A 13442-nucleotide genomic window follows, 5' to 3' on the forward strand; every position below is an offset into this window, starting at 1 on the left:
TTAACTTGAAACAACCTTAGCAGTCCAGCTCTACTCACCATCACTTTTAAGCAGTACGATGTGTTTCTTAGAGTTCAAAGCAATGTGTACTTTTTCCATTTTTAAATCAAAAATTCAACTGAAGGAGCAAAAGCTCATGCGCATGGATGAAGGTCGGTTACACATAATGTGGAGTTTAAGGATATGAACTTGCCCTTCTATTTAAGAACAGGATTAAATGTCAACAAGAACATGAACATGTTAATTTTTCTGAGACCTCTGGGTTAGACATGGCTGAAGATCATCCAACGACAGTAACTGCAGACAAGTACCAGCAATATTAAGCTGTAATTCCTGTTTTGCTTGCATAGGAAGGTTTACATTTTTTGGCTTCCAAGGCAAAGCTATGGCACACACAGAGTTAACTGTGCCCTCCTCCCCCTGCCCCCAAGCTTCACCCCCCTTCTCCCCCATCTCATTCATGCCACATTCCACAGTGGCAGGGTCCAACAACAATATAGGAGGGTACCCAAAATGAAGAGGCAGGGCCTTCTATTCTTCTGCCTCTCTTGAATTAATTAACTGGAAATGAGTTTTGTCAATGTTTTGGAAAGGCAGAGGGGTGAAAAGAAACTGCTAGAATTAATCACAGTGAGAAACTACCTCTTCAGCAGTCTGCCAAAGTTCAGAAAACCCATGAGAAGTGCAAAATAAAAGGAAAGTGGGCTGACTTATCCTCCAAAGGAACAAATAAAATTCAAACAAACACCCAAGTCTCCAAAACAGAGACATGCCCCAGTGCAAAGGAATGCAGCATCTGTTGCCACAACAGCTTCAGCTTTGGTTTTAATATACTTGTCATGAAGACTGATAGGTATCAAGGTAGAAAAGACAGTTTACTAATAATTTAAATAGACAAAAGGCACATTGTGTTTTATTCACTAAATATTTAAGTACATCCAACATTCTCTCGATGCTTATACAAATAGAGACACTTAGATCCCATGACTGAAAATTACTAACTTTGCTTGTTTAGCCCTGACTCAGCACAGATCTTTTACATGCAGAAGGCTGCCTGTAAAGGAGCTCATTCTTTGTAGAGTTTTCAAACGATAATTATCTCCAGGTCCAGCAAAGGAAATTATAACAAGTCGATACCGCAAGTATGACATTCTTCTACTGATGAAAAAAGAAGTAATGAAATTCCAACTGACAAGAAGGACCTTTTTACACAAACAGATTTACCCAGGTACATAAACACATAGGTGACCTTTTGTTTACAGCAAAAGGAGGCAGAAGAATCATCTGGCAATTCTTCTGAAAACAAACACAACATTTTCAACAGACTGGCACTAAAACTGAACAATCAAAAAATATTTTTTAAGAGAAATACCCTCTTAGCGATTTAACTCTTGCTAATATTTTTGCTCAGGAGGGCTTTTTCCTGGCTGACCGCAGAATTAACTTGTCATCTCGTTGCTGTATCTCCAGGCCCATCCTCTCGAGGGCAGAGCTGTCTGCCAGCCCCTGCTGCTCCATCTGAGCAATCAGTGCCTGGTTCCGCTCGTTGTGCTCAGTCAGGTTCCGGATGGCATAAACTGCCCACTGGCTCACGACTGTGGGGCAGAGTTAAGGACCATTCATTCCTTTAAAGACTGAAACATTGTTTATTTTGATTTATTACTGCATTCACCTCCCCCAGCACTCCCCAAACCCTTAAACTCAGAAAAACAGTAGAAATCAAGGGTTTGAAAAAGTAAGACGTTTACCAAGCACTGACAATGAACCAGCAAATACTTGCATGTAAGGCAATTTAATTTTAAAAGAAGTATGCCCTTAAACTTCAGGCAAATTTATTAGGGTTTATATTCAGTCAAAAAACCCCAAGCAAACAAAAAACCCTGACCAAATGAACTGCAGGAATTAAAAAAGACATACTGTTTTAAACCAAATGACAGCCAATTGAAATGTTCCAATGATCTTCCTAGTAGAGTTTAAACAAAAAATAAGTCAGTTGTTTATGATCTGATCGCTTCAGCACTACACTTCCAAGCACTGGCAAACAGAACAAGCTGTATATCTTGTACAGGAGAGATGACTATTCTTTTGACTACAGAAGTTGAAGAGATGTAGAAAAAGACAACTTATCCACGTTAATATCTGAAAACAGCACAAATCATGTCAGAGACACTTAAATTTCTTTAACTTCTAATATTACCTAAACTCAGTCCTTTATGCCTGGGTGCTTTCACACACTTGCCAGAAGACCAGACACTATGATCACTGGCAGGGAGTTCTCGCTGATGTTTAAATGGGCACAAGCTGCAACTCATTCACCTCCCAAGGTGGTCCCTTGAGGCCAGGATTGAGGCACATGTCAGGGATGTAGACAAAGGATTTAAATTCCCAGGATTATCAGTCAGGCATCTTCCAAGTGAACTACAGTGTTCATTTTATGAAGTGTCAGAGACGCTGGTCCCAATTCTGCAGCTGAAAAGTTATGATATAATCTTTCCCAAGTTACCCATACAGGAGCCAAGCCTTTCTGAATCACATGAGTGGTTTGCCTGCAGGGCACCAATTATTTACTACATGTAGCTTCACATCCAGTAGAAGAATATGCATAATTTACTCATCTCCTTGACGTCTTTTGGGTTGGGGAGCATCTAAGCACAGAGATAAATGTTCTTGTGGGCATTTACCAGGGGGTGACAGGAGGGAAAAACTAGACAGAGGGGAACTTCAGACAAAACAGCAGAAGAGATGAACTGGACTTAATCTTACACAACCTCAACAGAGGGAGAAGGGTTTAGATGAAGAGTAACTTGGACACAAACAGAAAGGAACAGCCCTGCATTGGCATGTGTCAGTAAAACAGCCTTTTCATAGTAGTTTGTATTTATCTTCAAATTCAAGAAGTCCAGAATGGAAAATCAAAAATAATAAAGCATTAACTGCTATCAAGCCTTTTTTATTTCCTGACAGACCTCTTTAAACTTGTCGGGAAGCATGCTGCACACCTTCTTCATTCAAAAAAATCCCAGGATGAGGTAATGACAGAGGAGAGAAACTAAGACCAAAACAAATTATGCATCACATCAAAACCTTAACAGGTAAAAACAACAGAGAATATCAATACATTCTCTTCTGTCAGTGCATCACTACTAGAATTAGGTAAAAAGACAAATTTCAAGCTACATTTAAGTTACATAAACTTTGTATTTGCACTGAAGATTACATTTGATTATACAAAACAGTAAGATGCTGAAGTAATAAAATCATGTATGTGCAGACTCTCAGTCATTAGCACCAATGGTGAGAATAGATTTCAGACCAGCAAAGCATGCAAGCTGATGAATGCAGATAAACCAAATCAAGGCTGACACCCAGCAGGTCTTTTCCAGGGCTGATTTAGAGCATGTCACGAGTGCTAGAAAGGAACATGAAGTTCTCCCAGTGGACTGTGAAAAAACATCCTACCACCCTCTCTGGCTTGGCTCCTGGGATGAGAAGCAGACTTCTCTTGTTGTGTTCCTAAAATACAGCTTCTGCATAAAATATGGCACTTGCATAAAGGCATATTTTCTGTGATATTAACAGCAATTTTCAGAGACTGACAGTTCTCAATCACACAAAGTGCCACACAGACCAAAAATGTACTCTCAAAACTTTTGTGTGTATCAGCCTTGGGAATGATCCTGCTACTATGGTCTTTATGTCCTTCAACACAAACCCGCTGCTAAATCCCAGGGCAAATGCTCTTTTCCTATTACCAGATCCATTCATGCTTACATAATATCTAAGACATCCCTATTATCTTATGAACTCTATCACCATTGTGGTATTTATCATTACTGACTACTGTAGCTGAAACTGCAAAATGGTTTCAATAACATTTTCACTCCTTCAGAAACCCCTTTCTGTGTGTAAGTTTTCCATTGTGACCACAGCCATGAATATTCATGATCCCCTTGTTCACATGCTGGGGAAGGATGAGGCCTTTGGACAGCTGGGAGCAGACCCTGGCAGACTTGAGTGTCTGCAGAGATTAAAGCCAGGCCCCAGCTAATACTCACATTACCCTCTTGCTCCTCTCCAAAGATAGAGACACAGAGAGAAAATTAAACATATTCGAGAGTCTCTAATCCTACCTACACTTTAGGCACTTTATTGTATGCTCAGCTTTAGAAAGAGAGCTTCTAAAGTTGCCATAGTTACTACAAATACGAGCGTGAGCCCGTTTGTTGTGAAACTGCACTAAAGAGAAGCAACACAGCAGATCTGATTGCACAGACTCATCTAGATTTTTGCAACAGGGCATATTACACTCTCAAATGAATATGATAGGGAAGTGAAGATGATGATATTCTGTCACAGGGAAGAGACCATACAAAACAAAGAAAACAATTCATTTTATTTTGCAGAAGCCTCATCGCTAGACTACCTGTGCTAAGGAACTGAAAACAAACATTTCAGTGCATTTACAGCAACACTTTTCCAAAATTCTTCAGTACTCTGTGCTTTGGGATTCCTATGCTATTTTGACATATACAAATAACAAAACTGAATCAGCTAGCCCTGTCTTCCATACTTAAGTAACATCTTCATTTCACAATTTAAAATTTAAAATTGTCCTCTGGGTCATAACTTCGATTGTCAGGGAGAGAGGAACACAAAGAGAAAGGAAGAAAGGGAGAGAAAATTGTCCCTCAAGGATTAAAAATGTTACTATCTGGAAGCCACGAAAATCCATGCCACTGAATCCTGTGTAAGTTCTGCCACTGACTGCAAAGGGAACTTTTTCACAGTTCTCCCAGTTCTTTTCACTTGGATTCTGCTGCAAGAGGTTGCTGGAGTCAAAGCAAGAGCACAGTGACTGGTTTGTAAGCTTAATGGGGTGTGAAAATACAACGATGTCCTGCCAGGAGCCGCTAACCAATACTGCTGGAGAGGAGAATATACAGACCATTTCTCAGGGAGAGCATTCCATCTTCTTATTCTTAGTCCAATTGGAACTAAACATTATTGACAAGCCCACTGCAGCCAACAGGACTCCAATGAATTGTTCTACAAAGCCATTTGGATTCCGTGGATGACGGAGAACAGAAAAAATTATTAAACTGATGAGATAGATAAAAGGCAATGCACAAGTAATCTTGGAAGTATATTGTATGTTGCTTGAAAAAGGCAAGTTATAGAAGTTAATTATTATCATTAACTAATACAGGATACTGAAGGGATGACAAGGAGAATGAAATACATACATCTGTTTTCCTAAGTCCTCTTCATAGTTATTAATACTGAAGGATCTCTAAATATAACATTCTTAGTTGTGAGTTTGATTTATTACATAGTGTAGGGACTTTTTTTTTTAAAATTAGACTGTTTCCTGCACTACAGTCAGTTTCCAATAACTAAATTATTACTTAGGAACTTTCCTCCTTACGAATAATTAGGTCTTATGTGAAAAAGAGGGTATTCTTTGCCCAATCCCATTACCTCACTTAAATCAAATTCTTTATTATTTAAATATTTATTTAAATACCCAGTACATTCTAATCAAATACAGGAGGAGATACAAAACCTTATTAAGGAAGTCAGCACTCACAGATTGGAACCCTAATCAAATGGGCTGTTTTTCAAATCCATTTCTTAAAGCCACCCAATTTTTCTAAGAGCTATTCTGGAACAGGTTTGTGGGACTAAAAAACAGAGGTATATGAAAATACAATATTTGTACTGTATAATAATTATATTTCTTTGTGGCCTTCAACAAGTAATCCAATTATCACTAGAATGTCTGCAGACTGGAATGAAATACTGAAGCATCACTTAGAGCCACTTCCACTTGCAGACCTGACTGGACCACAATGAAAAGAGAGAACCCATTTTTCTTTTCAGTCTTTCAGTCCTTTCAAGCACTTCTGTTTCACAGCACCTTGAAGATAATTCCTCCCACTACTAAAAAAGGTATCTAGACAACTACCACAGCTGTTTGTCATAGCTTGGGCCTGTGATGGACCACAGGTAGCCGACAGTCAGGACTTTGGCCCTTCACCATCAGACAAACTGCTTACAAAGCTCTACAAGTTTCTTTCTGTCTGAGCTCTTAGTAGTTTAATCAAGTTCTAGAAGCTGTAAAAGATCAGAGCAATTCCTTACAATTCCTCTTTATTTTTATGTGACTTCTACCTGTGATTAAGACATTACCAAAAAACTAAAAACAAAAAATGTAACGAACTGAATGTTTTATATTATTTACTTATTTTCAAGAAGCTAATTTATATTTTTAGAATTAACGTCTTAGACTCTGTTTATACTAGGCATTGAATTACCAGCACCAGAAAACAGCTGGGATGTTTTCATCCCAAGATGAAAATCAGGAATTCATCCTATACAAACTTGACATATTTTGCCCAGAAAATAGGGGGGCAAAAAAAAAAGTCTAGAATATTTCAGTTGCCTGTATTTTCATTTATTCCACAGCTGTTCACCTTAACCTTTGTTTACAGCTTATCAACTATGGTTGCAGTCACCATATTCTGGGTTCAAAAGCTAGAAATGGGCAGTATATAAGCTGAGAATGCCCCTTCCTCCCTCCATCCTTGACTTTGCTCTTGCAGAGCTGACATAGCACAACCCATCTAGTCTAGAAGCCTCCAAAATACAGAGGCACCACTGGATTCTGGCAAAACTATTTAATCGTGATCACACTTTTCAGGGATAGGATTTGTAACACGAGGAAGTGAAAGCAGATGTTTCTGCTTTGTGTAACTCTCACCTGGTCCAAGGGATCAGTCAGAGGGTTGAACCATCCAGTACCAAACAAGGCTCCATCTCCACCACAGCGTGGCAGCAAAGGTTCACTGGACAGCACGTGTGGCACCAGGAGCTCGCAGCCAGCCCTTCCACTCCTCACCTGCAGCCCCCCCCCCCAAAGGAAGCTGCTTCCACAAAATATTCCAGTAAAGACAGAAAGCCTATCCCCAAAAACCTGAACTGGGGTTTGCTGCTCGAATTCTAGCCTTCAGAACAATTGACAGAGATTTTAAACTACAACATCTCAGGATAGACAAATGGGCAAAACCATTTGGTTTAAAGGTACCGAAACAACTTCAAAATTAGGGCAGTATTCTCTGTAATTCACAGCCTACAGACAATAGGAAACATCTACAGCACAAAATAACTGTACATTAAATACTTTTTCCAGTTCTGAAGCCCTCACTATCCTCCCACACCAGAAGAGTTCCTCTTGCAGACAAACACCATCCTTTTGGCTACTTGTATTTATCTCACTCTCCGAGCAGTCTACACAAGATCTGCAATGATGAATCCATTTCTAAAGTGTGCCTTGTAGGACACAGGCATCTTTAAAATTGGACTTACACCTCCTGTATAACCAGCACACAGGCATGCTAAACCCCATGTATGACTTTCAGTGACAATTCATCCATTTAAGAACTCATGGCCAACAAATACAGTTTGAAGACCAGAATGGGCTATTAAACCTCTTTTGCCCAACACTTCTGCATTATCACAGATAATGCATTTCAGATCTTCTCTAAATCAAGCCAGTCAATTCTGTTTCATGCACAAGATGCTTTCATGACTTTTCTTAGAAAAACTTTCAGTGTTGAACTGGAAGATTTCACTGTGTCCCTGAATAAACAGTCCTAGTGGGTAAATATCTCACTCATTACAGCCTGTGATTTATTTCTGGTTTAGAGTTGTTTAGAATTGTTTCTGAACATGGCTTTTCAGAATAGGTTAAAAAAAAAAAAATCCCAGATCATAATGTGCATTTGGTGAAGTATTTTTTGCATGAACTAATGAAAGAAGCCAACAGATATATTCCAAGTTTTACATAATTTTTGTGTCTTTTCCCTCAATTTATGTTTTTCAGCATCCCTTTTGAAGGACAGGCACCAGAACTAAGTAATAATATCTGCCAAAATTTGCTATCCTGGCCCTTTGGCTGTGAGTAGTTCAGACAGAGAAAAACAACAGCTCATAATATCCAGTTGCTGCATATCTAATACACCATTATGAATATATATATATGCATATGTAATATCTACTGTGCTCCCAGAAGTAGAGTCCAAGATCTCCAGCCTTTCACATTTTCACACCTTTTCAGTACTGTCCAGTACTGACAGCCAGGGCAGATCATGAGGCTCACTTGAGTTCTGAGGCTTCCCCATTTTTTACTACATCCTCACATCAGTGATGCCCAGCTAAATGGCACCCTATGTTCACCAAATGGGATTTACTTCAGAAATACGAAATTTACTGGGATACTTCTTACCTAGAGTCCTATGGGAATTTCTCTCCCTAGATCACTGGTATTTCTGGGTTAACAGCTCTGAGCAGTATTACGCACCTAGATTGCTATTAGCCTTTAATGCCTGCCAACTAAACATTTAATCTATATTCCATGTGCAGCCTTTCATGTTCTGTGGGATTTAAAACCCAATTGCAGAATATCTTTGGGTCAAGCACTTCAGAGCTACAAAAGCCATAGGACATGTTTAGCTCTGTCAGGCTATTTTTACTATAATATCTCTTACGCCAAAACTTACAGAACTTTCACAAAAAATTAAGCCATAAACTCCAGCTTGTTTTCCTTTTCCCTATACTCAGACTTGTAATACTAGTTTAAAACCAAGAATATGACACATTCATTTTTTGCTGCTTAGGCTGCCAATTTTTTTAAAATTATGGCTTACATTTTTAATAGAAACCCATAATTTATGAGCAACTACAAATCATCTGGTTTTAAAACAGAAAGAATCACACTCTTGATTGATCTCAAGCTAGGCCTTCACAATTAAAATATTTCAGTCCCTTCTTTTACAATAATTCCATGTTAAGAGTTCATAACTACATCTATTAGCTATCTGTAAGAGGTAGCAGAGTTAGCAGGCTGGTACGTTAAAAAGCTTCAACTGCTGCTACCTTACGGTTAAAAATGTCTTACCTTTTCTTCTCAAGTACAGAAAAAAATGCAACATTCCATTAAGTTGAAACTCATGTATCAAATTACTATTAAAACCTACCACAAACATTGAGATGTGAAACAATGAAGCACAGGGGGATGGTAACTGTGTTCAGAAACTGATCACCAGGCTGGCTGTAGTCCTTCAAAATTTCCCAGGACATGGAAAGAAAAAGGCTCCACCTTTACACAGAAATATATTCACATGTATTTATATGCATGCACATAGACATAAACACCTTTTCTAAAATGCTTGAAAATGGCAATTACAGGAGTCAAAACTTTCAGAAATTTGGCACTACACTTAAAAACCCAATCTAATTCAAGCCTGACATGTGGTCAAGCTAATTATAATTCACCGCTCTAACACAGATGATGAGTTGAGCTGACACAATTTGGACTGAAGCTCTTTCTCTGTTTAGAAATGTTAGAGATGCTTTCATTTGTAAAGGTCCAACATTAAGGATTTTATGCCGCCTTATCTTTTAGCACAGTTACATTTGTATTTTACTGATTCAGGGTCTCTGAGAAACTTATGTGGCATACCTTGCCCCCCGCTGCTTATGGTCATTTCAAATGTCACTTTATGACAAATAATCAAAACACTGAAGGTAAATGGAACTCCAGTTCCATGGTGACAGACACCAAATGATGCCCAGTGTGCATCCAAAAATAACAGCCATTAAACAAATGGGTGTTTTGAAAGATGCAACTAAATTGCAACCAACTATTTGTTTAGCAAAATAGCCATAAGCCACAATTCTGTCTACAATTTCAGGGAATGGCTGCATCTCCATGAGGAAATCTCCACACTCCAAGAAAAAGGAACAAATTCACAAGGCAAGTGGAAAGGACTGCAAATATATCCTGAGTGAGGAAGGAAAGGTTTGGTTTTAGAAACCATTTGCAAATCAAAAGAACAAAGTTTAACCAAAAATCTGAGGAACTGAGAGCAAATAAAGTTCAGGAAGGAGCTGCACAGGAGAACACATTTGCCAGCTGAAGATAAAACTGTTCTAATTATAGTGATCAAAAATGGGGCAAGAAAAATGGCAGAATAAAGATATTATTCAAAGCATTGGCCAGAAGACATCCAAATATTCTTTGGAGGCATGCAGAAGAAAAAATGTCAAGAAGACAGACTGAAATATGATAAGGTGGTTGTAGAAGGCATTCCATTCTCAACAATATTTCTGAACCACTCCTAGCTTTACTTAAAAAAACCAAAAATCTTTGGCTCTCAAATTTCTAGTGCTCCATCTCAGCCCAGAGGGGAATTTTTCAAAAATAAGTCTACAGAAAAATCAAGGAAGCTGTTTGAGCTATAAAAGCAGTGAAATATTATATAGATTCCTTTTTTATTTTCTTTTTTTTCTTTTTTTTTCAAGTGCTCCTGATAACTAAAGATCTGCTTACTTTCAAGAATTCAAGCCTGTCATAGATTTAAATCCACCAAGAGGATTAGAGAGGAGGACAAATATGACAATATTTAGTTTAGAAATAGAGTTATTAACTTTAATTCCTCACTTTTACATGCATGAGTTGGTGCCTACAGAGATTACCCCTCATAAGGGATTAGAAATATTAGAATGTAACATTTGAAAGAGCTTTCTTGCATTCTGTATAGCTCTGTTAGATTTCCTCCAGCTTTAAGAGGGACCCTGTACATCACGTTTCTTAATGGTGATAGCTGGGTAGAAATGAGATACTGAAGAATAGATTCATATTCACATCTCTGCAAATCTGTGTTAGTATTTTATAAACTTCCAAGAAAATTACTAACACCACCGTCATCCCCGCCCCAAACTCTGAAGTTCAATATTTTTAAACTATTTTCAGTATTTTCAGTATTTTAATTATCCTGCAAATGCTATAAAAAATTAATTTTAGGAATTACACAATCAGCAACCTGAAATATACCATTAGAAATTGTAACTTTGTTAAACGATAAAACACAAAAGTGTGATCTGTGGTCATTTCTGGAAGAAAAAAAAAGTTAAGTGCTTCAGTTTCTCAGAGTATTTATTTCTGCACTGCACACTGCATTCTTTCTGTGGTCTCAAGTATTTTTCATATGAGCAGAATGTTGCATTTGACAGGAGAAAAGTATTCCTGGGGAACACTGTGGAAAGCAGAATTAGTACTGCAGAACATCTCACACGAAAACTTTGTATTTTTGTTTTCATTCTAAAACAAATGTTTTCTGGCAATAAATACTTGAGAATTGCAGTCTTTGTGTCAGAATTTAGATCTACCAAATATGCTCAATGTGGTACGATTTTCCCTTGGTTCTCCACCTTTAACTGAGTTTTGCACCAAAGAGTTTGCAGCATCCAGAAAAGGTAAACAGTGAGCTAAGACATGGGTGTTATCCCAACTCTTCAGATGTGCAGCCAGCGTTTAGTGAGACTTAAAACAGGATTAAGTTACAGGAGTGCCTCCTGTGCCCTTTCCAGCAGAGAGCAGCACTCAGCTCCTCCCTCTCTGGAGCTTTATAATAATCCCCTAAAGGACACTTTAGGCAACATACCAAAAAAATCTACTTGGAGTGGAATCGAGACCTCTTTGGTCAATCAACGCTGATGCAAGAAAGGACTGGATAGTTTGGCAATGCTTCTTTCAAGAGTGTAAAAAACACCCGTGATAGATAGTGACAGCAGTAGGCACTGGTAGGCAGGTGACCTTCCCAACTACAACCAGAAGTGGTGTCTGGAAAGAGCTGTTTGGCTGAAGCCTCTCGGGAATCACTTCAGAAACTTGCTTGCTAAAGCCTCACCATGATACAACATTGAGGGATCCCCTTCTAAACCCACATAGGCCCCTGGTATTCTTCAGCAACTAACAAAACACAGCTACAAAGAATTCACAGCAGCTTGCAGAACAGGGCAGGACTTTGTCTACTGAATAAGCTGAAAGAAATAAGCCCCTCTTGGACTGTTCTTGCTCAGTGAATAACCACACTTGTACCTGTTCCAGCTTCTCGCCTGACCAGCTCTTCTCTGTACCTTACAATTGCATCCAGACAGAGCATAGGTTTGTGCATATGTCACAAAGCAGGAATCCTCCACTCTCTTTAAAAACAATTCTCAGCACATAGGAACTGAATTAGTCTGAGCTGGAGCATGGCAATACGGCGACGTCTTGGTTTCCCAGTTCCATCTCTGTTGGAATCACAGAAAAGAATCACAGATAGGTTTAGGTTCGAAGGGACCTTAAAGCTCATCGAGTACCAAAGCAGTTCCAACTCTAGTTCCAAAATTATCTAAATTCCATGGGCAGCGACACCTTCCACTATCCCAGGCGGCTCCTGGCCTTGAATACGTCCAGGGATGGGGCAGCCACAGTTTCCCCAGGCAGCGGGAACAGGTAGAGTTGGCTTCTACTCAGCTGTTATTTTATTTTGCCTTTGGCTCTATGAATGAAGGGTTCAGGCCAACTGATTTATGTTCTTAACCTGTGCTGACAAGTCTCATTCTTCCACTGCTGACCTCAACCACTGCTTGTAAAGTCACAGTGCCAGATCCAGCACTGGTTGATAGAAAGTAAGATGCGTGCAGTGTTTTGTGTCATGCCGGGATGACACAGAGCAACCAACAATAATGCAAAATTGAGGCCCTCTACCTAAGAATACACTCCCCCTTAGCCTAGGTAGCCTTTAAACTTAGTTGTGCAGCAAAGCAAGTGTCGCCGTGAAGAGGAAAAGGGCAATTCCATAGAATCACAGAATGGCCTGAGTTGGGAGGGCCAAATTCTGTCCAAGTGGCCAGAACCTGACTGGGCATGAGGAGGCCATTACAGTTCTCATCAGTACTGTGGGTCCTTTACAGTGACCATATAATACAGTGATTTCGTGTATGCTTATGAAAATACAGGAGCAAATAGGTCACATCAAACCACTTAAGGCACTGTCAGTGCCTGAAAAAGGCAACCATTGCTGAAGTGACATTGTGCTGTGTTTTCCTGGCAACACACATGGGATAGCCACACGTGCATGAAAATGCTCAGCTCTGTGATGGTTCACTCGAAAAAGTCAACTTACTCTCCTATTTTTGCTTTCCACTGGCTCCCACTCAGCGGCAAGGCTGTTTTACAGCATGTGGCCTGTTTATGGCTGCACTCTGTAACTTAGATAAAAACGTCTGTCAGCTCCCCCAAAAGTCCTTGCTGGCATCCTGCAAAAACAAACTGCCATTGTTGTAGACCATAGCAACTTGATTTCCTCCAGCTTTAGCCAGTTTCATGAACCACAATTATACTTGCTGCTGCCATAAAGTCAAAAGTATTTTCAATCTACCTCTCAGATGACTGAATATAATAGAAGCAGCTTTGGAAGAAGTATCTGAAAATTAACTTACTCTTTCTACATTTTTATCCATTATTCAAACTAAGGGATCTGTGTATGGATATTCATATCAACCACAGCTTTTCCTTTCACAAATGCTGAAAATTCTTACTCCTAAAACACAGC

At 39.2% G+C, this 13442-nt stretch overlaps 1 protein-coding gene across 1 annotated transcript in view; it reads right to left on the reverse strand.

The window, feature by feature from the left end:
• Window positions 1-799: 799 nt before the first annotated feature.
• Window positions 800-13442, reverse strand: part of ATXN10 (ataxin 10) — an 88695-nt gene continuing 76052 nt past the window's right edge. The window contains exon 11 of the mRNA XM_066319461.1: window positions 800-1595. Coding sequence (XP_066175558.1) covers window positions 1408-1595 — 188 coding nt within the window. The 3' untranslated portion in view covers window positions 800-1407. The remainder of the gene's footprint in view (window positions 1596-13442) is intronic.

This window comes from Sylvia atricapilla, chromosome 5 (assembly GCF_009819655.1).
Source record: "Sylvia atricapilla isolate bSylAtr1 chromosome 5, bSylAtr1.pri, whole genome shotgun sequence".
Classification (NCBI taxonomy): domain Eukaryota; kingdom Metazoa; phylum Chordata; class Aves; order Passeriformes; family Sylviidae; genus Sylvia; species Sylvia atricapilla.